Here is a 27049-nt window from a genome sequence, read left to right as displayed (position 1 = left end):
AAAATGCGCACTGTCCGTCCTCTCGCTCGCACTCGTTGGCCGCGTCCTCAAATGATTTACAGTGTTCGAAACGCACACAAAGGCAACGAAGTAGAGGGTCGTTTTGTCGGCTTTTATGGCTCAAACGTGAATCGAACGTGGCGCACATCAGTCGCCAAGCACCGCGCTCGGTCTCTTGCAAATATAAAAAGATTCAGATACACGTACTCGTATTCGTACGCGTCTGCAACCCGCGAAGTTTTCGCTCGTAGGCCAGTCTTGTGATTCCATGGGAAGCTCTTTGGCGACGGCAAGGTGCCATGGTCTCCCCATAGCGTATATTTTACCGACTAACTCCTTTACATAGGAGCGGAATCACCTACTAACCTTAAATCATTTCTCAAAGTGCTTATCTTCGCAAATAACTAAGATATTAAAGTGCATTGCTAAAGGCAAATACAATTAATTCGAAAATAAAAAATATTCAGTGAAGTGCTGGCTAAGAAAACTTATTAAATTACTACGGCTAGTTCGTAGCCTCTGATTGGATTTCCCCAAGTCGTCCACCTAGAGGTAAGAAAATAGCAAACATAGAAATACTACATTTTGTATGTAAGAGAAAAAAAAGTGTAGCTCTTATCGGTATCACTTTATTTTAAAATTAAGATTTGTATTTCTTAAAACTTAAGTCCCTCTGAAGTAAAAAAAAGAATGGGTTCTAGACGTAAGATGATTTTAGAGTCACATAAGCATTCGTTTCAGTTGTCGTCATAATTTCAAATTTCTAAAATATATTTCAATATAAACAACTTTTCCTACGTTTGATAATAAGTCCCAAATTCTTGATTTTATTCCAACTTGCCCGTCGTGGCCAAAACTACGGAGTTCGAATGTTTATGATTTGTAAACCGAAATCGATCTCACACGGACAGTGTCGGTGAGAACAATAAGAATTTATTCGCAGTTCGAAACATGTTTTTCGAACTCCGGAGTAACGATCTCTCTCAATAGGAACTTGTTCGAAAAGCGGAGAGCGGTGCTTTTCTAACAACCGCTCTTTCGAACTCACACACACACACCGATGTCTCGTATACGTATCCGTGAGATACACTTTGTGGCAACGAATTTCAGGTTTAGCGGTTGATTCGAAACGTTCTTCGCGTTCGCAAAGGTAGTTTCAGCACTTGCCCAAGAGCGAGCGAGACGGCAGAGCAGCGCAATGGCCGTTGTCTCTCTCGCACGCTTTTCGAATAATGTACGCTGCACTTGGACGTCGATATGTAGCTCTACTTGCTCGTACTCGCAGATACAATTGGACGGGGGAAATGGAGAAGTGTGAGTGAGCCAGAGCGCTGGCGTATCTGTGTTTTTTATTGATGCTCAGAAATTTGAATTATGCCCAGGCAGTCAAAGTGAGACATTGGCGCTTCGAGCACGTATCTGCGGATACACCGGAATAACAAAAAACAAAAACACACAAATAAAAAATAGCTTAAATAGCTTGAACGATCCAACACTCAGCTGTGCCGAGTGTTAGATTTTGGGGAAAAATGGATGGACTGCAAAGTGCTTGCATCGTGGCTGGCTCTGATGGACAGTCATAAATTCGGCGTGAAATTCGCGCAGATACTTAGATACTGATATACGAGAACTGTGACAAATTGCGCGTGTGTGTTTGTGATACCAAAAGCCGTCCAAATTCGTAGCTTTGCCCTTTGCGACCAATTACCCAATAAAATCATCAAAAACATTCGCCTGCAGGTAGAACGCAAAAGTCTAGCCAGTTCGGCCTCAGGATGCCATCGGATTAATTTCCCAGATATCCTGCTGGTTGTGACAATTATACCTTTGTGATCGTCCACGGCGATTACCGCACTCAACATAAGTGAAATTCGTGGTTCAGTGCAGTGAAAATCAGATCAAACTCACTTCTACGGAGGTGAACGCCGTCGGCTAACTAAAATTGTGAGTAAACGAGTTTTACGGCTGAAAATATTTTGAACGCTTTGGAACAGGTGAAAACAGTCATTGAAAGTCTAAAGGATATTTATACGCTTTTAGTTTTTGTTTTGTATTTTTGGTGCTTTTTTTTAAGTGTTAACATATTCTAAAGCGATTTAGAAAAATATAATTTTTAGAAAAAAATTATCTATAACAAATAAATAATTAAATGTTTTTTAAGTAAAGTTATTATTACCAACTTAGATTTTATTTTTAATCTTGGTGAAGGTTACAATTTGCATATTCGAATTTTATTGTAGCATCCCAACAATAGAAAAATTTTCAATAAAACAAATTTTGTAAATTGGAATTGCTTTAACTCACTTGAATATTCTTAAAAGCATTCGTTAATCATATTTATATTTATAATTATTTGGGCTGATTGCTTCCTAAGATATAAATATATATATATACATAAATATATATTTTTATCGCCAGTTACCGAACCCCGCTTTGTTACTGTATTCTGTGTTTTAGCAATTTTTTATAGGGTTGCGTGTGCGGTATCAACGCAAAGAATTTTCACTTCATTAAAGCGAAATGCAGCCGCTTTTGAAATAATTAAGAGGCACAAAGGCGAAATGTCACAGCGAATGAAAAATGCCTAACAAGCGCCGCATATAGAAGGTTAATCCAGACACATAGCGTTATATACCGAGCCCAAGTAGGGATAGGGATGAAGAAATACCCACAATATATGTATGTAGGCTTGGCTACTATCCGGGGAACTCGAACTCATGCTGGCCAAGACGCCATGGGGCGAACCTGAAATTATGTAAAATAAAAGAAGACGCACTGGGCTGGAACTTCATGGGACTTTGCCAATGACCGAGGGAAGACGATGCTCCTGGGCAGTATTCCACATCCCGGCATGGCATCCCACATGTGCTCTAGTCGTAAGTGGATGAAATTCCACTTGATGTAGGTCACTTTCATTCGCCCATCTCGCCAAGGGTGGGCCAAGATCAAAGAGCTGTGGAACTGGCTGCTTCGATTGCATAATATGGGCACAACACTGAGACAGTTGCAGGCCCTTTAACAATCCCACTCCGAATTGCAGTCTATACTGCTAATTGGAGGGAAGAGGCCAGTCCAAAGTTCTTCGAGTGTCTTCTGCAGCGCTGTAATTTATTTGGCCTGCGCCTTGCGGAGACATTCATCATGGCCTAACCCCGGCTCTTCCTGACGCCCCCTCAAACATTTCAACTATACTTGTTCATATTTATAAATCAAAATCTCAAGCACGCAAGCTGAAAATTTGTGCCAGAGTCGTTGATCTATTGGCCGCAAAAATGGCAGGCACTTCTGTCAGAAATAGAAAACCGTACAATAAATGCTAGAGTAACAAAATGAAAAGACACAAGACCTCAAGACACACGATAAATACGAGACAGCTTGAAACAGCATTATTATATTTCAAGCCATTTCCTTAGACATAAAACAAATTTATTGAACCTTACTAGTTTACTCTTCATTATCTGAAGCCAAATCTAAAAGTAGCCTTAAATAAGTCAATCCGCTCTCTACCCCAATCCGATTAAACTCCTCTCCAAAAATACGACTACAAGTCAAGGCTACAAGACTACAAATTTATGGGTAAACAGTGGCCAAACCATGATAGATTACAGAATGGAGATGTCCTTTGCCAGAAACAGGACTACTGTAAGGATAATTCCGACTCGAACATTACGCAAAAGATCATAAATTATCGGAGTGGAATGAGATGACAAGCTGAACCACAAATGGCCGCTTGCAGCGAGGATCGGAATCGATGATTGGTTTTGAGTTGGGAAAACAATTGGAGAACTCATAAAAATTATGAGAGCCATGACAAACAAACAAACAAACCACAAACAGCAACTGTGACGAGGGTTGCCACGGCAGAAGGAGATGCATGTTTAGGGAGTGAGAAAAAAGACACAAAAAGATGAAGAGGAATAATATTTATGACTATTTTTATGAGGTGCTTACAAATTTTTATGACTTTTTAATGGGTCCGCACACTGTGTCTGCCCCTCTCGCTTCCTCTTGGGCCTCCATATGGGCAGCGTGAGCGGGACAACAAGTGTTGCCAATGAGTGTGACTGCGCGTGCGCAAATACCTTTTATTTATCTTTTTTGTTCTGCTCTTTTTTTTAGAGTTGAACTCGTGCGTACCGCAGATTGAGGTACTAGAGCGGCGTGTTTACATGCACACAAGCTACGCCCCTGTTGACAACAAACGCTAAAAATTATGATTTATGGCCAGGGCTCGTTTGGGTACAAAATCCGTAATGGTGACGACAAACAGCTCAGTGACATTCGTAGGAGAAATAAACGCTGTGGGTGCTGTGTTCGCCCCATAATTAAGATGGTGGCCTCAGGGCCGGTGACGTAGATGATGACGATGATGGAGTGCTCAGAGTTCCTCGATTGTTTGCTAGGAGAGTCTTTAGGCAAAAACGGATTAGGATATGCCTGAAATTAGTCGGGCTGTCAGTAGAACTAGTAATAGTGTCAAAGTTTTTGAATTTAGTACATGGCTAAAAGTAAAAGGGCTTAGTTAAAAGCGACCGAACGATTTTTCAGTCAAATATACATTGCAATCAATACAATCAATAAGTTTATATGGAATGGAAAAATGCGGTGTAAAAGTAGATAAATAAGAATCAAGAAATTATTATTAATTCACAATTGACCACTATACACTAAATGCTCCTCATGTTAAATGATCCTAAAATGTACACATTCTTTTATTCATCAGTTCTTGGTCTAAGGACTTTTTTTAATGCTATTTTTTTGTTTTTTACGTTGCTCGAAAACAATCGATATCTGGCAGAATTGTTTGTTGACTAATCCTAACTTCGTCTATTGATTATGCAAAAGTTAATCATCTTAATTGGGCAGATGCTCAGCGGCTTGCTTACAAAAAGTTCGAATAGAAGAGTCAAGACCCCTTAAAACATAACGTCAATGTCTGGAATGAGGTCCGGGAAAGAAAACCCTTTTCAGCTGTCGCCCTGAAATAATTCCCCAATTGATTTATGGCATCGCCAGACGCATGTGCAACTCAATTGCTGTTTATTTACTCTCACTCTGGCCGACTCCTACCCTCCCCTGTGGCTTAGATAGGGTCTTATGCTACCTGTGGAAATGTGAAATGGAAACGCCGGGGACGGGAAAAGGAAATTCGTTCTGCGGTTTAAGTATCGGGGCAAAGAGAAATTTCACTCCCATTTGGAGGCATATTAAAAGTGTTTATATAACAAGGGAGGAACAAAGGAAAACTCTGTTGCCCGAGTCCAAAATGTCGCTGAGTTCGATCCCGAAAGAATTGTCATAATTTATGGGTTTCTTATGAGCTCGACCGACGATCGCCAATCTAAGACAATGTCTGCCCCTCCCCTCCCCTCCCTCTCCATCTCTCTCTCTCTCCCTCTCCTACTCCATCTCTTTTTCTTCCCCAGCCCCTTGTCTCTTTCGGTGCCCGCAAAATTCGTCTGCGTATTTTATTATTCATGGATTTAATTAACACCAATTGAACCGCTTGTCGCCTCAGCGCCGACTTAAACTATTTGGAAAACAATTTTCGAATTCGTTTAATTTATGGCTTCTGTTTATATTCCCCTCTCACAGTTTTTATAATTTTTAATTTGCTCAAAAGTGAATTGTTAATCGAAAGACGACTCTTGTTTGGTTTTCCAAAATGCATCTGGAGTATAAGAGTTATTACATGTTCGTATGATTGTAACAAGTGGGAAAAAATTAATGGGGAATTCTCTAGCAAGTTCCCTAGGTACATATGTATGTCCCTATGTACATACATATATTTATATACTTTTTATTAAACTATGAAAACTTCAGCAAAATAAAAAAATTGTTTTATTTCCACTTGCAAATCAATTTTCATTATGAACTTTGAAACTTGGGCGGCTGTGGGTACTTTTGGTTTGGACGCTTAAAAGTTGTGGTTTTTCACCCAATCAATTTTCACCGCTTTTACTCGAATTGCCACCAAATCGATTCGACCCTAGGTTGTTCAAATATCTGCCAGTCAAAGGTTCAAAGTCAGCCAAGACCCTGATCCTATAATTTCGCTGATTTCGGCCTTGTTCGGCTTAAACACGGGCGCTTGTCTACAACTATAATTCTCATTTGCCAGGTCGAAATGCTTTTCTCCAAAGCACCGTTACCGGGTCCTAAAGCCTATAATCGCTGGAGATCGAGAAGAGCTTAGTGGAGTGGGGAGGGAGAGGAGGGTGGCAGACTCCTGAGGGCAAGCTTACAACATTTCCTTAATTTGTATTTTTGTTGTGTTTTCCCCGAGAACCCTGCTCATCAAATAAATCTCTGTCCAAAGTTGAGCATTCGCTCCTTGGGTTCTTGGCCAGTTTCGAATGGCGTACGGCATTTTAATTTAAGCCCAAGTTGAGAGCTCCTTTCATTTGGCCAACATGCTAAAGGGTTAAATTGCCCACTGAATCAAAATTATTGGTTTCAAGCCTCTAAAAAGGGCAGCGAAGTGCGGGGCTTGCATTTGGTGCATTGTTTTTGGCCCATGCTCTCCGTTCTCTGCTGTTGTTGCTTATTTCGATACCCTTCAAGCTCGGTATTATCTGCATACATAAACTAATTACAAGAATTGTCAGACTCTCAATACAATTTTCTCACATCCTCAGACTAGGCTTTCAAAGGGACTGGGTAAATGTTATATTTAGATCGGCTTGAAATGGTTTTCAATCTTTGTACATATATTCCATACTAGATTAAAGTGTATTTTGAATTCGGCTATTACAGGTAATTTTGCCATCTTCGTTTTTAGTTTTGGGCATGTTCATGTGCAGCGGCCTCGCTTGGCTCTTTTGCCTTATTTCCTTTTTGCACTTTTTCGGCTCTGGGGCGATTCGAGAGCTCCTTTCCTTCAGCTCCTTTGGAAGCGGAGGGTCAATGCTTTTGTTTGCTATCTGCGCAGCGGAGAATACGAGTTTTCCGCCATTGAACAAACATGCCCAAGACCAAGCCAAGACTGCAATATCTGCGATGGTTGCATCGCGAGGAGTGGGTCTGGCCAGCAAGTGCAGCCGCAAGAAGTTTCCGCCAAGTGTGTCCAGAAGAGTGGGCGGTCCCTCGGCATTCCTCGGCCAACAGCTCTGGTACGTGAATATATATAGTATCCACTGCGGAGGCTAAAATTGCATGCTTAGACAGACCCAGCTCTCTCCATCAGCGGAAAAGGGGAAGAAAAAAACTCTTTACCGTTCTCAAAGAAATAATAATAATAACCAAGTAAAAGGCAAGTGAAATTATCAGCGGTTAAGGAAACACTTCGGGGGAGTAACCAATCAAGAGCAGTAACTGGGACAGAGGCTTTCGGGTTAAGTTTCTAAAAAATCCTGTAACCAGCTTCCTTAGCTCGTCTGTTCAACGGGTATTATTTTTTCCGTTGCCCATAAAGTTGAAAAAAATGTGTCATATTTAAAAAAAGAGGCTTAAAACACTATCCTGGGGATAAAAATGAACAATACAAATACATATTCACGAGAATCTATAGCCTCGGGGCTTGTATAGCGATCCCTTTGAAATAGGTTGGAGCCAAGAACTGGCTCTCACTCGAGTTATCTTTACTTAAATGGAAATTCTTAATCCCCCGCAGCTTGCCAATCGCAAAATGAGATCTCAACGCAAAAAGTGAGGAGCAAGAAAAAATATTTTGGTATTTTCAGAGTTTTTTTTATCAATAATTGCAATTTTTTCGATTTGATCTACTCTAAAAATATGGCAAGGGTGTATTAGGCATCAGCAGCCGTATTGTTTTGTTTTAATAATTTTAAAATGCAGTCCCCATCTAATACCCCATCCTCTCATTTCCAGACTCCAGTCCACCACTTCGACCCCTGGCTTCAAAATGGATCCCGACTGCTTTGCGATGTCCTCGTACCAGTTCGTCAACTCGCTGGCCTCCTGTTATCCGCAGCAGATGAATTCGCAGCAGAATCACCCGGGGGCGGGCAACTCGAGTGCGGGCGGCAGCGGTGGCGGGGCGGCCGTTAGCGGGGCCGTGGTGCCCAGTGGCGGTGCAAATGGAAGTCAGGGCAGTGCGGGGGCGGGCACGCCGGGAGCGAACGATTATTTCCCAGCCGCGGCGGCCTATACGCCCAACCTGTACCCAAACACGCCGCAGGCCCACTACGCCAATCAGGCGGCCTACGGCGGACAGGGAAATCCGGATATGGTGGACTACACGCAGCTGCAGCCGCAGCGACTGCTCCTGCAGCAGCAGCAGGTGCAACAGCAACAGCAGCAGCAACATGCGCATGCAGCGGCAGCAGTCGCTGCCCAGCAGCAGCAGCAACTCGCCCAGCAGCAACACCCGCAACAGCAGCAGCAGCAGCAGCAAGCAAACATCAGTTGCAAGTACGCCAATGATCCAGTGACGCCGGGCGGAAGTGGGGGCGGCGGGGTTCCCGGTGCTAGCAACAACAACAACAGCGCCAACAGCAACAACAACAACAGCCAGTCGCTAGCCAGTCCACAGGATCTGTCCACCAGGGACATTTCGCCAAAACTGTCGCCCAGTTCAGTGGTGGAGAGCGTGGCCCGATCACTGAACAAGGGCGTCCTGGGCGGAAGCTTGGCGGCCGCCGCTGCCGCTGCCGGTTTGAACAACAACCACAGCGGATCGGGTGTGTCCGGAGGTCCTGGGCACGTCAATGTTCCGATGCACAGTCCGGGGGGCGGGGACTCGGACTCCGAGAGCGACAGCGGCAATGAGGCGGGCAGTAGCCAGAACAGCGGCAACGGAAAGAAGAACCCTCCGCAGATATATCCGTGGATGAAGCGAGTGCATCTCGGGACGAGTGAGTACTAATTGTGATATTAAATTACGATAACAGATAGCAAAGCAATTCCTTAACCAAAAATCTCAGAATACGTTATTAGCTAATTAATTAGAAGAACCGTTATTGTTAAGCAATTTGTGCTCATACACTTGTTTTTTAATATACAAAATTACTGATTCATGGCAACTTAAGATCGAATTAGCTAGAATTGAGCTCCATAAATCAACATCCATCCACCGATAACTCACCTCAATCGGTGCGTCATTCAGTGCTCATTACCACTTCTTCGAGACACTTGCCTCACTAACTGGAAATGGGTGTTGCAACTGCCAACCAACAATCTTCATTGGGCAGCAAATCTTGCCTAGTGCTTAGCACCAAATTGTCTGGCAAACTGAGCCCGCGGTGAATCTTGTCAAAATACATAAACAATAACAACATTTCCCTCGCACTTACGCTCTCCGGATTTTCTCCAAATCGGAGGGAGGTGAAGGAAAGAAGAAATGCTGCGTGAAAAACTCGACCGCGAAAATCGTAGCTCGTGAAAATTGTAAACAAACGTGAAGCGATCCGATCCCGCAGCGAAGGCCGGTCGACTCCCACAATAACTCATAATACCGCCGCAGATACAGATACAGATACGGATAAATACATATATACTAGGTATCTGGACAGACAAATACTGCGGCTTGATATAAATCTCAGCACCTCGCGCGGTTTATATTTAAATTTAACAGAACAAATTTCCACCCGAAACTTGTTGGGCTGGAAAATTGTGAACGAAAAATGGTTCGGTGATTTTTCATCGTGTCTCTGGCGCGCACAGAGATTTTTCTTTCTGCCACCCCCGCCTCCGTCAGATTCCCCATATTTCCACCTTTTCTGACCCATCGACAGGGCAACTCACGAAGTTGTTTCGGGGATCCAAAGTGTAATCAAATTATTGAGAAGATTCTTCATACTCGCCAGTGGTTGGGGGAGATTAATTGGGTTGCAAATAGTTTGACATTTGCATGGATCTGCCTGGCTGCAAACTTTCCTGCAGCTCGTTTATTATATTAGTTTAAAAATAATTGAATATTTCTGTTCAGGTATAAATCATTACATTCAGGTTTTGGGAAATGTTTTGGTGAGTCTCAGCGGCTGTCTCATAAATCAAATAGCGCACTCATTACCTCTTGGAAGTATAACGAATGACACTTGAAATTGTTCAATAAAAGAATTAAATATACGGAATTCCTCCCGATGATAGGGTTAATTGCTGGTCAGTATCTTGCATTTCCATATCTGCTTATTCAACCAGCACTTGACAATACGAAATCACAACATGTCAGCCAATTAAACAGACGCTTAAGTGCTTCCACATGTACCTCATATTAATAGAGAGTCGCAACGCCAAGTCAGCGGATACAGATTCAACTTGGCTGATTTTCCATTTCGATTCGCGGAAAAACTTGTTCTCCATTCGGCTCCAATCAATGGGGCACATTGTTATTATTTATGTATCTGTTACTCATGGCAGCCAGGCAATAACAACAAGATCGGCGCGCATTTGTTATGCAAATTGCGGCAAGTGGAAGCGTGGAAGGAATTGATTGCAGCAGGCAGCGAGGTGCAGCAATGAAGAGCATGAACTTCAAGAGACATGAATGAAGTACGCTCAGATGCAGATACATTTGCAGTTCATATGTAAGAAAGACGCACCCAAAGATCTGAACGCAGAAAATCGTGTATTTCTGCCGGGGGAGAGCTCATGTATCTGGGTATCTCCGTCTGGCTCTGCCATTTTCCTTGAGTTTTCATGCATCGCCGAGATTTAATTACTTTCTTAATCATATTCGGTTGAGGGCAATGTGAAAGGCAACCATCTATACAACTATGTTGTGCAGCTATATCTTTTAATATATAATTAAAAGAACAACTGTAGTTGATCATGGAGTCTATTATGTAAAAGGTACATTGAAGCCGTGCAATTATGTGTAAATATTTGGTCGGGCTTAATTTTTTTTTTACCAGGTGTATCTTTAGGGAGTAAAGTTCTACGTGCAGTTGTACCTTGTACCTTGGCAACCCTGCACTTAATTGACCTCTTTTTTTTAGGAACACAAAAGTCAACAGCCTGGTGGACAATTAGCCTAGCCACTTTTATCGTCCCAGAGCACAACTTAATTTTCGACATCAAATGTCTTTATTAGAACTTATTGCAGGGTGTGTTGGCATGTGCAGGATGTTCTATAATTGCAGCCGAGCTAAAAATCACTATTAAAAAACGATGTTGCAGGTGCCAAGCAGCGCAAATGCCAATAATAAAGGGCAATCTTGAGGGTAGCATCTAAAAAACAGGCGCTGATTAAAGTCCAGTAAATATAACAGCCGCCGCTACAGCAAAAGCAACAACCAACATCATGTTAACAATTATGCAAATTTCGAGTGCATGTTGCTCGTGTGGAGAGGGGAGTAGGGACCGGGGCCCAGGGACCAGGGGGAGGGGCAGGGCCCGGCTGATTGCATATAATCACGTCAAGTTGTTACTGTGGCAACCATTTTATAATGCAAAGAAAAAACGCCAGCTCAAACGCCATCTTCAGCCTTCGAGGCGAGGCTGTCTGAATTCTGCGAAACACTTTTCGCAACTATACGTTTTAAGAGCTCCTGGCATCAAGTATCTACCAATAAGCACATGAAGCTGCATGTTTGCTTAATATCGCATGCAGCCTTGTGAAGTCGTTTGGCATTCATTTGGGAAATTCATTCCCTAATTGACAAGACCGAAGCTGGCAGACCTCCAAGCAGATCATCAAAAGATGTCAGCCAGTGGATAGTTGCAACACATTTAGATTCAGATACAGATTCAAAGATACTCATGCTGCCTGCCGAAATGTCAAGTGCCTTCTTAGTCGTCGCTCCCTTCTTCCATATGCATATTGACAATTTGTTGACATTTCTATCTGCACTTTTCCTATTCAAAAAGGCCGCTCCCCAATTAGTGGGCTGCTTTTGATTTAAGCAATCTGCTAGGCTACACATTTTCCCTAAAGTGGCCCCAGCAGAGCCGTAAGTTAGCGGCTAATTGCACATAAAAATATATCCAGACTTGCATGCAACTTTTGCCTTAAAAATTTCCATAAATTGCTCACAATTCGTGTAATTACCGAGTATCGTGTCAATAATGGTAACTAACCAGTAGAATGAAAACAGAAGCTGTACCAAAAATGGAGACTCCAGAAAACTAAATCTAACGTGCTGCAAAACGCAACCAGCTAAAAGTCTATTTTATAAATCTAAATTGCAAATATCTGCAGTTCTATTTCCCTTGCCGATCGTGCCGTTCAACCCGAAGGCTTTGGCCACTCGATGCCGCAGATGCCAGGATGCTACACAAAATTAATAGTTTGCAAACGAGTTGAATGCAAGATACAAGATACACGATGGTTGCTGCTAGGCAGCAGAATGCATCAGAAGCTGGAAATACACTGATCCAAAATAAAAATAATTTGAAGCGTAATCCGGATTCAAGACGGCTCCGTTCCTCTTCTAATAGATGTTAGACTCTAAGCATTGTTTAGGAAAGGGAGCGGCGACATTTGAAATATCATGCTTTCTTAAGCTTCAAATAAGTCAGAATTTCTAAAACCATTATATATTGCTCAGTGTTTTCAAATTTTAAATAAATATTAGGAGAACTGAATCCAGTATTGTACATTTTTGTACCTTGTACCTTTCCGACTGTGGGTTTTTGGTTTTAGTTAACACGGTTTTTACAGCTGGTTTCTCCATTTTTTCCCTTCAGTAAAACCTACTCAAACCTTTTCTGTTCGAAATTAAGTTAAAGCAATTGTATTATAATTAAATATAAGAAATAGCTGCTGCATATATATGTATACCCATACATAAATTGCTTGTTTTAAAAAGTTCTTGAATGGGGACTATATTTTTCTCTGTATGGGAACTGGGGTTAAGTTCCCAATCTCGGAAATGGACCGGGATCTTGTCTGGGGTGTCGTTGTCTGCTGGGGGACCTGCTGCTGCAGATCCAGCTCTTGCCGCCATGCTGCCTTTGCGCCTGCCAGTCAGAATCCGGCGATGGAGAAGCTGAAGATCCAGAGCCAGGAACGAAAACGCGCCCGACACTCGCTGGTCAATTACATTTTCATTAACTTGGGACACGACTTTTCAAATAGCTTCGTTTAATCATAATGATTGTTATTACTTTTATTTCGGTGCTGTTCGCGTTCTAAGGTCCAAGAAAATGAAAATGATTTTTATAATGCCCACCGCGCGAGGTGAATGCAAAATGCCAGACATCGGCGCAAGGTGCTGAAAGTGCAGTAGAACATAAATTTATTTCGCCGCTCCTCCGGCTCTCAGATGCCGAAGATGGTTCTTGCCAAAGCCGAAGCCCATTATTAGGCACCTCTGCAGTATGCAGTATGGACCGCTATTATGAGCCTGAATGCAGAAGTGCCTGTCGGATTGTTTTGCACCAAGCGTCACTTTTTGGCACACGAAACACAGAGTGTATTTTGCTGGCGATTGTTTTAAATGAATTTGGTGCCCCATTCAGTTTTCGAGGGATGCTGCTAAGAGAACTCATCACTCTGCTTGAATTGAAATTCATTCGGCTTTAAGTTGGTCAGATACGGGCACTGAAAGGGAAGCAAAAAGCCCACAACCAAGAGCTACATACAAAATGTAAAAATATTGATCAAGATTGCCTCCGCGGAAGAGCTATTTAATTTCTTTAAATGAAAATGTTATATTTGAATGTAAATATAATTCATTTTATTTATTTAAGCCACACTAAGAGATATTTATGTTACATTTTTATGTATTTCACTATAGTAGATGGTTTTATTAAATATTTAAATTAAAATGGTGAATAAAGCAATTAACATTTTTTTTATACATTTGTTATTATATATATATCATTCGCTAAAATGTAGTGCAGTGTGAATGAAATTATCCGCTCCTTAGCGACTAGATTCAGCTAGATTCTATTCCCCCACATCATTTAATTTGTTTGTAGGTCAACTCTGGTGCAGTTCTATATATACATACCTAGTTCGCACCGAAAGGCATTGTCTGCCTTAAAAATATCACTCACTCATCGGATAGCTCAAATCAGTCTGTGAAGAAAACGCTTTTAAAGCTTCTTCAACTCACACACAAGAAAAGATGAATGATGACCCGAAGAGCTTGTTGTTTATGAAACTTAGTTGTCCATTGATGCCTTCAAGTGGCAGTCGGCCACATTTTGGCCAAAGCTAATAAAAGCGCATAAAAAGGGGAGAGAAGAGGGTGTACTCTTCGAGGGAGACAGTAACAATGGGGGCCACTCGCCGCAACAAAGACGGCAATATTTAAAGAGCCAACAATGGCGCCACTAATGACTGATGATGTGCCAGCGCTGATAGATACAGATACATCTGTGGATGCAGCTCAGGAACACACATATATAGAAGTAGATACGGTTTTTACAGAACCATTTCGCTTTGATAGGACATTCTAATGAACTTGCACAGCATCTGAAAACTGTTTACTATTACTCCATTGTTTAGAGAACCACTGGATTGGTCAGTGCATATATCTATATCTGCCAGATACTCAATTGCCGGCTGGGAAGGGGGGAAATTAAATTGCGAATCAAGCAAAGTAATTGCGATTTGAATGGTGAAAAAGTGCGAGCCATAAATTCAACGTAGTGTCACGGCAGCGCTGCAATGCGAATTTATCAAATTCAGTCGCAAATTGGCGCACATCTGCAGATGGCCATGGATTGCCGGATCCCCATCTCTCCAGTATCCACTTCTCACCCAGTTACCGTTTTCCCCTTTTCCTTTGGCCTTCTTCGCCGAGATACGCATAGAATATTAATCTCTTTGCGCATTAACTTAAATAAAATGACGCAATGGCGATAAGCGAACAGGACACAGTGGGTCGTAGGGGGATATTTAGTGATTAAATTTGGGAAATCCGAGGAAAACAGCTGGAGAGTTCCTTTCCTACCCTACTAATTCTAAGATATTTAAGATAGGCATTGTTAAATATCTTCACTAGCACACGCCCTCGCAAGCTGTGCAGAATAACTTAAAGATAAAAAACTTTAAATAACGTAATCTATTTTGGTGCTGGAATAAACTATAATTAACATATGCTATTTCCTAAATTTATATTATTTTATTCAAAACGTTGTACCCACTTCAACGTATTTCTTTAAGTTCGGTAAGTTATCCACATCTCAACTCAGCTGCCCACTGTCCTAAAGCTTAACCAGGAACTGGCTGCGGACTTAGTACATTGGGACCTGGTCTCGGCCGCAGACCTTTGCTGGGTAGCAAACAAAACCAAAGTTAAACGAAAACCATCGCAAATCGCATACAATCCGAGATGAAATTGTGAATTATTAATGCAGGCGGTAAAACTATTTGGCTGAGTAGACAAACCCACAAGTGAGCCGGGTTTTTGGATCCCCTCCCCGGCTTTAGCTGACTGCGGGCTGAGGAGCGTGTGCTGCCACCTCCTCCATTGAAAATTGAGTTACACGCGTGGTTCGGGTGTGTGCGAATGTATCTGGCAGATACATATGTATCTGCTGTCTACGGCTACGTGCCCCACGAACTGGCTTACATTTCGCAGATTAAAACCGTGCTGCCCGTTCTGTGCCACCTGAAGCCAATTCGATTTAAATGTCTGGCACTTCCACTTGGCTTTTCCTGGCCATATTTTGTACCAGGCATTGAATTGGTGCTTTCTTCCTGTGCATGGCATACTTAAATCGTTGGGGTTCAAGGGTCAGCTCCACGTCTTTACCGCGTCTGTGTGTGTGTTGTCCCCCTTTTGCAGTGACAGCTCGAATGCAATGGCAACAATTGCAATTTGTTAGCAACGTTCTGGCCTGAGGCCCAGGATCACTTTAGCTTGGGCTGGCTTTACTTTCAATACGCTCAAGGTTGCACCGAAAAAAAGTATAGACAGGAATTTATATAAACAAAGAAAAAATTACTGAAATCAAAAAAAAAGTAAAAAAGTGACACAAGCACCTGCCTTTGCTGTATTGTAAATAAATATTTCTTTTTTGTTGACTGAAAGTTTGAAATATATTAATTTTATTACTTTGTTAAAATTTTAAAATACATTTGCTTTGAGATTCTAAAGACTCTTCAAAGATCTACAGATATATTTACTCTAAATGGAATATATAATTGAATATATAAAAACGGTAATCGTTAAAAATATACTATCTTTCAACGGCCTATATTAAACGAATATATAACGTTTCGTGATACAGTCTAAGCAAATTGAACCAAATAGTGAGATATTTCGTCTTGTGCAGTAACAGATACAGATACATTTGCTGCACTTCGCGCTTCATTAAAAGGCGGGCGGCGACTTTCAGCTCCCAGGCCCTTTGGAGCTCCTTCTCCTTCTCCAGCTCCATTTTCAGTTCCCCACTGACGACAGCAAATTTGCACTTCGCTCGAACGGGCAAAAATAAGGGTGAGTCGTCGGGGAAGGAAGAGTCGAAATTAAAAGATTTTTAAAGACACCTTTGTAGCAAGTCTTGAAAACTTGTTCCGCGCCCAGACTTCACCATCTTCATCATCGCAGCCTCGGTTTCAGCCTCCGCCGCTGACTCGTTTCTCGGGTTTTAATTTCGTTTCTTTTTCATTTTTGTCTGCTTTTTTCGTGTTCACATCTTCTCTGACATGTTTGCTGGGCAGCCATGTTGAATACTTTTGTTTTCTAAAAGCGAAGCTTGCAAATACATCACCTTTTTTCGTCAAGTTGGGTTTCAAGATAATTTGGCAGAGCTTGCTGTGTATCTTGTATTCCCATTTAATTAACTATGCGGCAGTATTAAACGTGGGTTGAGAACTTATTTATACAAGAACCGGTAGAAAGAGGCAATAAAAAAACAATATAAATATATAAATTCAATAAATGGCAGAAATAAAAAAATGCTTACAAAAACAACACACAATCTACAGCTCTATTAGCAGAAATTCGAATATAACTTTCAGTTTGATTAATGGATCTAAGTAGATCGGATATTGCCTTGTGAAGTATACTTAATCTGAGCCCAGTGACCTGGGCCACTTTTAATGGCTCAATTTCAAATCTGTTTGCTTAGGTTTGCTGTTATGCAACCCAGAGCCAATCAGATAACTGGACTTAAATATATCATAAAAATTACACATTAACTAGCAAATTAAGTAGTAGAGAATCCGGGGGCAGTACCTCAAACTTAAATGTAAATTGTTTGCCATCCGTCTGACGAATCGCAAATGAATTGCCTTGCCTCTCGGCACAAGAAATATGGAAGATAATTGAACCTAACGCCATTGACAGCAGCTTTTAGCCCGCTCCCGCCGCACTTTGCATTAATAAAGAATTCATCACAATTACAACAATTGCCACAGGATGCAATTTACAAAGTAAATTATTAATGGAAAGTCAATGAGTGCGACGCGAGTAAATCAAAATCGCGGAGCAAAAAATTCTTCAACGTGCCCGTGATTGATTACAGAGCTGCGGTCGGATGTCTGGGGGCCTGGGCCTGGACCTGGACCTGGACCTGGTCCAGAACCAGAACCAGATCCGAACCTAAGACCAGGACTTGTGGTCATCAGCGCCAGTCAAAGACCCCGAGCAGTTAATCATGGGGCTGCGGGAAAATGAAAATGAGCGAGAAGTCCAGAAGCCAGACGACGACAATGCCGCATTTTGTAGCGCGTTCATTCAACTGCAGACGACAGGACACTCATTAAAAATGGGTGCACCGCTACCGAGCGCAGGGTATCTAGATCAAGAGGGGTATCTCGGTTGACGCGGTCTTTTCACGGGGGAGAACATACGAAAAAACACAGAACAGGTTTTCAGCGCAGCTCGGCTAATTTATGTGCGCATGCGCGACGCTCGCTCCCTACTCGGGAGCCCCATAATTAACTGAGGTAGTCATTTTGGATTCGAGCACGAACACACTCCCCATTTCGGATGTGTATGGTGTGTACATGGTCAGCATCTCCTTCTGGCGGGAGAGAACTCTTTAAATCAGAGATAAACGATAATTATCTGAGCGAAAATGCGCGCATAAATAATTTGCAAGAAGTCACATTAAAAGTGTATCTAAGAGATACGCCAGGCCTGATAACCACTCGGCTGGTTCCTTGGTAAGTTTTATGTGCCTCTCGGTCCATTGGCCTGCTCGGACCCTGGGAGCCTGCGCCGCGCCATTAAAAATTAAAAGCTCATTAATTATGCAGATAATTCATTTATTATATTTTCAACACAATACAAGCTACAAGCGGCATAATTTGTTTCCCAGCTCATTATGCCAGCGCAGGATTGAGGAATGGTGTTCGGGGCTGGCAACTGTCTCGAATTGAAAACAATTATGGAAACCTCTCCAAGGGTTGATTGTCTATTGCCGGGGATATAGCAGTTCGAGGGGAGGGGACAAGTGAAGGGGGTTGTCGGGAGCGTCACGTGTCTCCCGGGGGCGTTTGCTTGGCTTAATCCCCGAAAAGCACTTAAGTCCTAAGTGTCCAATCAACAGGTTGATTTCGATGGTTAGCTTAATTGGCTTTTGATTCGCTGGAGGAAGGAACTTAGAGTTTAATACAGCAGGGATTCATTACGACTCTGCGGGCCCACGAAATAGTTACGCTGAGCACCAAAATGACTTTAATTTGAATAGAAATCAACTATTTTAGAATGTTTAACAAATATAAAACATTTATACTTGGTACTTTCAAGTAACTTGAATGTCAACTAATTACGTGGAATTCAGTACAAATGCGTGGAATGGACGTGGAATGCGAACATCCTTTAAATTCACTATCCAAAACGGCATTTGGCATGTAAAGGGATTTCATTCTATTGATTGTTCAACTTCCTCATGTATAAAAGCCAAATACATTTTTCTTCTTCTTTTTTATGTTATATTATTTAATACAAGAGATTACCATAATTTAAATGTAATTTTAAGACTTGTACTCCTTAAGTTGTAATTTTTTTGTAATGAAAGATCTGAGAAGTCTTTGCCACCGGATACCATGTGCTCCACTATCTGGACAAAGTTCTTCCCATTCCCTCGATTACCTTCAGGGTTCAGACCGTTCAATTTGCCAACGAACCGCATCAGATGTTGGCCAAAAAGTCGAGAACTAGAGCTTGTGGCACATGATGTCATTTCAGTTGAATGGCTTCGAGTAAGTGAAGAAAACGGCGATAAAAGAGCTGGAAATGAAATGCTGGGCATTGTGGCGGCTGTCGGGCTGACGAAACTGAATGTGTTCGTGTTGACAACAAACACGGAATATAAATTGAAAAATGCTTTAAAGCGAAATAATCAATTTACTTCTTGACATAATTTCCATTTTTCACGAAACCAAGCCAAAGGCAGCCACGCGAATGCCCAAAAGAATGTGGGCGGGGTGGGTGGTAAGTGGGAGGGCGTTAAGCAAGGCCACGCACAATTCGCACCACAAAACCAGAAACAAAAAACAATACAAAAAGTTTCCCCCCAGGGTCACCAGAAATTGGCTGCATCCCATTTCTTGGAGTGTTTTTAATATTCTTGCCATTTTTCTGACCGCCATCCTGCGACTGCAGCGCTTCCTTTATTTGAATTGTGATTAATGATCAGGCTGGGCTGCTGTTTCTGCTCCTATTTTGCTTAGGAATTGCCCCACTGTCCATCCCTCATCCGCAGCCACGGTGTGACAAATATATCCAGACAGAGGCAGACAGGAGTTGTAACTACGATTTAATAGTGCTTTAATGGTCTGTGGACATCGATGGACACCGAAACACCTGTTGTCTAGCACGTGCTGTATGCCACAAAGTGGGTGGAGTTAGATCTAGAGGTAGGGGTAGAGGTAGAGGGGGATAACACTTTCATTATCACAAATGTCACATCATTTGTCGCCTGCCCCCAACAACGACACACACACAAAATGACTCAAACCGCCGGGCAGCATCATTTATCACCTAAGGAATGCAACGCGCAGCGAAAGATACAGCCTGCCGAATAGAGGACCAGATACATTCTCAGATAGCCCGGCGACCGAATACTTGATTAATTTTCTTTTTCCGAAAGAAATTAACCCGAGCGCTGCACATGCCCCATCGCGACCCCGCGGCGGCCCCTTTGACTGCTCCATCTGCCTTCAATAGTATGTATATCCCTCCGATCGGGTCGGTCCCAGGGTCCAAGATTTATCTCTTCCAGCAGTTCTCAAGCGTGGCACCTCTGGCTCTGTGTCTGATTTATTTCTGGAACTGTTCGAGTTCGAAGCATATTTTTGAGGGAATTCTAACTTTCAGAGAGCCGCAAAATAGCTCGGAATTCTTTGTCAATTCAAGCGATCTTGGCCGAGATCACTTTTTGTCTTTAATTAGTTCAATTTGTGACGGAATTCTTCTCTGACTCGTTCGTCTCTTATGAGTAATGACCCGCGGCTGGAATTGTGACATTGATAATGATTTTCCGTTAAACGACTCATTAGCCAGGGGTTCCTGAGTAGCCAACGATGATCGGAAGTGCGTTGATTAATGAACCCTCCATTTGAACACCAACCTGATTCAACAGATCTGCACAGGGAATGAACTCGTCTGTTTGTTAATATATAAAGTATATGTGTCCCAACAAGGGATTCGTACTGCTAGTCAATCCATAAATAGGAGACTCGAGATAATATTGCCATGTTTAAAGTTTACAATTCGCTGTATAAGTACAACAAGTTCAAAGTTGTTGTTGCATGATAAGATCAAAACTGAGGCCGCCTGATGATCACGCTCTCCTCGCTTCTAAATAATACAATTCCATCGGATCCCAGGTGTTGGGATCTTGGAGTGCCGCACACGTTGCTGACTAAGATGACGATGTTGAAGCGAAGTGTTTTTTTTTCGCCTGACCAGACGCCGGAGCGTTGACAAATGACCAGTACAAGTGTTTGTGACAAGCCGCAAGTATGTTTTTGTCGTATTTTTTTATTTCTAGCAAGCAGAAAACAATTAAACTTCGGCTCGAAAGGCATGGTGTCTGACCTACGCCAAAGGTTTTCAGCTTAACTTTAAACCTGCCAGAGATCGAGCCGTATGCTAATCCCGTGTCAATCACGGACTATCGGGGAGTATGCAAAGAGACTCTGGCGAAACATCATGTTCAAAGGGAACATGAACATCCCGGCCAGACAATGGCAATTTGAATTGCAGAACCGATCCCGATGACACTGCGATCTACGGAGCTCCGAGCCCGATCGTCACTTAATAAATTCTGAAACAGATTTTGCATGCAGGTCGAAATGGGATGCACCAAAAATCAAATTTCCAACTGATATGTTAAGCAGCTGTCAGCCGAAACTCGCCAAGTAGCCAAGTACACTTGACGTCATCGTACGCGAAATGCAAATGAAGTGACCAACAACTCAGGGATCTTCCAGTCAAAACGAAGTGTTAATGCTCTCTTAGAAAAAGTGTAGAAAACTCTGTGTTGCTGAAAAAAATTCGCTTAAAATAATTGATTGGTAGATACCATTTCAGAGCATGGCTTTATAAAATATTTCAGGTTTTATAATTTTATAATTTTATAATTTTAACCTCACATGTAACGTCAATACCCAAAAATAGGGTATTAGTACAAAGGCAACGCCACAAATTCACACACAAGTCGATTCTTCATTCTTGGGGCGTTCTGTTTCGGAAATATGTGCACATATATGTTTGTACATGCAAAATCCAATATGTCTATATAGTATTTCACAAATGCCCAGACACAGACAAAGATACAGCGCGAGTCTGAGGCGCTGGCATCCCGATCCGAATCCATGCCCTCCCATCCCATTGAGGTGGCAGGGAAATGGGAACAAACTTGTAAAACGCTTCGAATGTTCGCTCATTGGCGCTGTCAAGAGATCTGGCCCCTTGGATGCTCCCCTTGCAAGTGATATAAGCACCAGTGATATGACATGCCAGGTGCCGTTGGATTCGAATACGATGGGGCTGCTTTTGGATGATGCTCTGCCCTGTCAACTCGTTGGGTGCTTTCGCTTTAGATATTGCGCCTGGCCATGACGACAGTGATGCGCTACTTACTCGCATGTAGTTAACCAAAAAATAAAGAAAAACATGCTATGTATTTAGTCGGAAGACCACGAGAGAGCCAACAGAGATCGCAGTGTTGACACTCGGCTGGGACTCAACGGGTTGCGGATGTGTGTTGATCTTTAGTCGGAAATCAAGAAAATCTGAGTGGGAATTAGTGGCTGATGATGCCTGTGATGGTGATCTTCAATAGAGGGAGGATGATTTGGGATAGTGGGGTTGATTCAGACAGAGCAGAGATGCAAATTTGCTAAATAAAGGTTTTTGGTTTTTTGACACATATTTCGGCAAACTAATTTTCTATTTTATAATGCACAATTAGTTATGCATATAATATTCAATTCCAATTAAAGTTTGAATTTAATATCTATAAAGCTAGGATACTAAAAGAAAGTAAGCCCATTTTCGAGAAACATTCTTAAGACTTAAGGTGCACAAAACTCTTGCAGATACATTTCGCCATGCTAATACTTTCCCCTCCATTCAGCCCTTGAGTGGTGCAAACAAATTGCCACATATGACAGCAGCATTTGACAATTGTAAATGGTTGGCGGCAGTGCAAGTGTTCATCCTGTCTTTTGTTGTCTCCCTACAAGGCAGACTATAGTAAATAATAAAAAAAAAAATGTCTGCGACCCTTGTGGTGAGCTATGGCCACAGTGTATATTGATTTGGCAGGACGCATAGGCAAGGTCAGGATTCTTGCTTATCAAATAGTAAAGGGCACTCAAAAACGTCTGCACATCATGCATCAGTCGGAAGTCTGGCAAGTTTTGGAAAAGTTTACACCAAAAAATAGAAGACGACGTCCTCTAATGGTAGACTAGAAATATTACTTGCGGTATCAATTTTGATGGCCTGACTGACAGTTGCAGCATATCGAAATGGGTCAAGACTAGTGCAATTCAATTTGTGGCCACGGCCAGCAGTTGGCCAACTCGAAGGAGTCCCTCTCCATCGCCGACTGATCCGGATGACTGATGGAGCCGATGCCGGTTGTCTGGTTACTGTCTGCTCGCTGTTTACTTGGTCATTAGTTTAAGCCCGTTCAGGATGGCAGCCAGCTGGGGAAGTGCAGGAGCTTTGATGTCGGCGCTATCCCTGCGCTTTGGCCACACTCAAACTCGCTTTAATTAAATGAGCGGTAATTAATTTCAACTTTAATCAGAAATTCCATTTAGATTTTGCCGCTGATTGATGTGACTCGACATCTTCCGCCAACGTCACACCGAAACCACTAAACTGTGACAGCAGCAACCACGGAGGAAAACTTTTGGAAGTGTGTGGGCGGGTTTCTTTTTTTATGATTTTATTGTTAAAGCGGCAACAGTTTCATTGTGTATCTTTAAGTAGGCAACATAACATAACAACATTTTTATAAAAGACAAAGTTCGACGAAAGCAAGTGCAGGCGTAGGTCTTTTGGATATCAGATACTTTTTAAGCTTTTTAAAGGCAAAATATAAATACTTTTGAAAAATGAAATAATAAAATTTATTACCAAATAAAAAGGAGTTTATTACCTTTAGCTCTTATTAAGAATAACACAACCTGACCTCAGCAGTAAATCGAACTGCCTTTAATTTAGCAAATATGCCGTGACCCATGTAAGCTATGAATCAAGCGAGACAACAATTTCCCAAAATCAAAGAGGGACGCACTAGCAAGTCAGCGGTTGCCGTCTATCACATTGACTGACTGCCACACATTTGGCAGATATAAATACTAGAGATACAGATACAGATACAGTGTCTATGGCAGAACTGGCTCCGTCAAAACGCAACTCTTTTTTGGAAATCCAAAACAAAGCGGGCGGGCCAATTGAGTTGGCCGTAATAACACGCCACGGCAAATGGCTTTTAAAAGTCTACTTTGCCACAGCACGCCCCCTCATTACGAACGACGCGCTTTGAACGCCCTTGTGCGGTTCGCCTCGAATAAAAGAGGAAAACCCGATCCAGATGACAGAATAGTTTTCGGAGGCGACTTGCAAAGAACGGGAAATTGTCATTATCTTCCGACGATTGCAGATACAAGGATACAAGTTTTCATCAACCGGGGTGAGATACCTTCGCTGAACTCTTTGGGCCAAACACAATTCCAGGCATGAACTTTTTCGGGTGCCACCAAATGGCAGTTTGGCACGTCATATTTATGAAAATGAAATGCGCAACGTTGCAGAAAATCACAATATAAATGAGAGAATTAACTGCCTTGAAACGGTGAGAACGCCAGGGGAATTGGGTAAGAGGTGGTGGTGTCCACTTGAACGTTTGACGATTGCCTAGAAACGCCTTAAAATAGTTAGCTTCAGAAACAAATGACTTTCGGGTATTCGCAGGTAGAAAGGTTGGAAATGATTCTAAATAATAAGAAACTTGAATTTATTGCATTCAAGTGCTTTTCGATTACATATCTACATGTTTAAACTTCCTGTTATTAGGTCGGTATTCGGGTATAGGCTCAGTACCATTAAAAAAATAATCTTTATGGTATAGTAGTCACCAAGCGTGATAAATATTTGATTGGAGCTTTAACTACCTTATTCAGAAACTTGCTTACAAATTGTTTCTTTTTATTATTAATGGATTGTTTTGCTTCCAAATAAACCACTCTTTTCCTGTTTTGCAACTGTACTAACGAAGCTTTTCTTTGTTTCCTCTAGGTACTGTGAATGCCAATGGCGAGACGAAACGACAACGGACCTCATACACCCGCTACCAGACGCTGGAGCTGGAGAAGGAGTTCCACTTCAACCGCTACCTGACCCGCCGCCGCAGGATCGAGATCGCGCACGCCCTGTGCCTCACGGAGCGGCAGATCAAGATCTGGTTTCAGAACCGGCGCATGAAGTGGAAGAAGGAGCACAAGATGGCCTCGATGAACATCGTACCCTACCACATGGGTCCATATGGCCACCCGTACCACCAGTTCGATATCCATCCGTCGCAATTCGCGCACCTGAGCGCATAGGACGCGTGGCACTTTTCGGGTACTGGTTAGAGACTCAATCAGTTGTATCAGGAACCATATCAGACGGCGGCGGCGGCCTCGGCGGCCAGTGGTTATCAGTCGCAGGACGGTGGTCCAGTGGGTGGTGGCTCGGTAGGAGTGGGTGGCGGTGCGGTGCCGGGCTCGCTGGCCAACGGTGGCAGCAATGGCAGCGGTCCCAACTCCCTCTTCTCCTCCGCCGCCTCCAGCTCCCAGGCTCCCGACTGTATCAAGTATCCGCAGGAGTTCTGATCTCAGGTTATCATCAGGCAGCAGCAGCAGCAGGATAATTTCATTGATCGGAATCAGGAACGGGACCTCAAGCAGCTTTTGGTGTCGGACTGTGAGCCCGATCCAGAGCTGCAACTGGAGTTCAAGGCGGACATTGTCGAATGCAACTTGTTCTGCTGCTGAGCTCTGTCCGCCTGCCACGCCCCTGCCGCCTCATGCCTGCCGCCTACCGCCTGTCGCCGCCCGTCGATCAACCAACATCCAGTGATGTTTCTTGTTTGCAACTGATTCGTGTTAAGCTAAGAAACGAGCCACATCCGCTTGGTTCGTTTGGGTTTATGATACTGGAGGTGGAACCCGGAGCAATCGCCATTACTCTTTAAAAAAGAAATCATCCATTTTTAACTAGTATTTGTGATACGCTGAGTATAACATATCAGGATCAGATTATTCACGTCGATTTTAATCAATAACATTAATATTTGATGTTAGTTTGCTGTTGAAACATAAGCATATGATTGATATAACTTGTATATGTCGAAGTTAGGTGTTACCCCTTACTCACTTCCTACACCTTTCTGTGCGAGTGCTCCAGGGTCCTTCCAGTATGATGAATCTCTTTCTCTAAGCAGTATTCGAAAAGCCGTTAGTTTGTAAGCCTAGCATAATTTTAGCACGTAAGCTGCACGATGAGCATACAAAGCTATCGAGTTGAACAAATCTAATATCTGCAATAATTTCAAAGTGATTTCTAATTAACATTAGGTCTTCGTTTGTATTGGCCCCAACCTTGATCCCAACCAAACCCCCACCCAGCACCCTCCAGGAAGTCCTAAAGAGTGTACTTAATTCCTAGCTAGTAGAGAACATAACTCTAGTTACCCACATAAGGCTTTGTTTAGTTTGTAAATAGCAGAGCGCCCCAGATCGGGGATCGCCTTTTTATGTTTGTGTTTCGTCTTGAAGAGAAAATTTGAAAGTATCTGCAACTGTTTAATTCAATTTATTTTTAGTGTTGGCGTTTGTGTTGTTGAAATTGCTCTAGCAGCTTGAAAAATGCTTTACTAATTTTATCAAAAATCAATCGTTTTTAATTGCCACTGAAGAACAAATTCGGAAGATAAACAGGAAGTAAAATATTTCAAAAGTAGCATAGAAAGTGCTATAGTTAATCAGAGTTTTTTATTAGATCAGCAGCCGATCCTTGCACTTTATTTATTAAAAGGCCTCTCAACAATGTCTGTAAATTTCATTCGGTAGTTAATCGATACAGTAAACCAACGAAATTTGATTAAAGCGTGAATTGTTAAATCCTAAAGCTGGGTTTCCTACCCATAACCGTAATGTAAAGTAATTATTTATGCTGTACCATTCGCTAAGCTAAGGTTAGTGCATTCTAGAACTATCGGTAGTATATGTCAACCTAGCTCGTAAGCCTAAATTATGTATATCGAATTAGCAAGACAAATTTTAGAAAAAACAAATCAGATTGAGCAAGGCAAAGCGAAACGAACAAAACTATGGAAAATGAGAGAATCAAAAAAATATACCTAGCACAAATTAATTAATCGTTTTTTGTTTCCACATTTTGTATATTTGTTCAATCTTAGTTTGTACATTTTCGATTATGTGTTCAATGCAATTGGTTGGAACCATACTGATTTTCGCAACCAATTAAAATGAAAAACCATTTGAAGTTTTGGGTTAAGGGGCACTCACAGTCCGCCAGGACAAAGTGGGCGAAAATGTTTAACTGCATTCCATGTAAAATAAAATTACGCAACTAATTTTTAATGAACTTCGCATGTATGTATACCTTAATCTGGGTTCGATTGCAAAGGAAACTATTAAACAAAAATGGAATCGAAAATAAAAACTGATACAACTTCAAGAATGAAACCACAAAACTATACAAATATAAAA

The 27049-nt window shown here is 42.1% G+C and overlaps 1 protein-coding gene across 4 annotated transcripts; it reads left to right on the top strand.

The window, feature by feature from the left end:
* Positions 1-259: 259 nt before the first annotated feature.
* Positions 260-27027, top strand: LOC122619658 (homeotic protein Sex combs reduced). Of its 4 annotated transcripts, none has more exons than XM_043796713.1 (3): positions 260-552; positions 7831-8816; positions 24570-27027. In XM_043796713.1, the coding sequence occupies exons 2-3, from the start codon at positions 7865-7867 to the stop codon at positions 24875-24877; spliced, it is 1260 nt and encodes a 419-aa protein (XP_043652648.1). In that variant the 5' UTR covers positions 260-552; positions 7831-7864; the 3' UTR covers positions 24878-27027. The 4 variants fall into 4 exon arrangements, with proteins under 4 accessions (XP_043652648.1, XP_043652646.1, XP_043652650.1 ...); XM_043796711.1 differs by lacking the exon at positions 260-552 and adding an exon at positions 785-916; XM_043796715.1 differs by lacking the exons at positions 260-552; positions 24570-27027 and adding exons at positions 785-916; positions 12101-12230.
* The last annotated feature ends 22 nt before the right edge of the window (positions 27028-27049 follow it).

The sequence above is a fragment of the Drosophila teissieri genome, chromosome 3R, assembly GCF_016746235.2.
Source record: "Drosophila teissieri strain GT53w chromosome 3R, Prin_Dtei_1.1, whole genome shotgun sequence".
In the NCBI taxonomy this organism is placed as follows: Eukaryota; Metazoa; Arthropoda; class Insecta; order Diptera; family Drosophilidae; genus Drosophila; species Drosophila teissieri.
This window is presented reverse-complemented; position numbering and strand designations above follow the sequence as displayed.

Excerpts from the sequence above, each read along its gene's own strand:
- LOC122619658 (XM_043796711.1), top strand. The coding sequence starts at position 870 with ATGTTTATGATTTGTAAACCGAAATCGATCTCACACGGACAGTGTCG. Across the intron at positions 917-7,830 it reads ATCTCACACGGACAGTGTCG|ACTCCAGTCCACCACTTCGA; the intron begins GTGAGAACAATA and ends TCTCATTTCCAG. Across the intron at positions 8,817-24,569 it reads GCGAGTGCATCTCGGGACGA|GTACTGTGAATGCCAATGGC; the intron begins GTGAGTACTAAT and ends TGTTTCCTCTAG.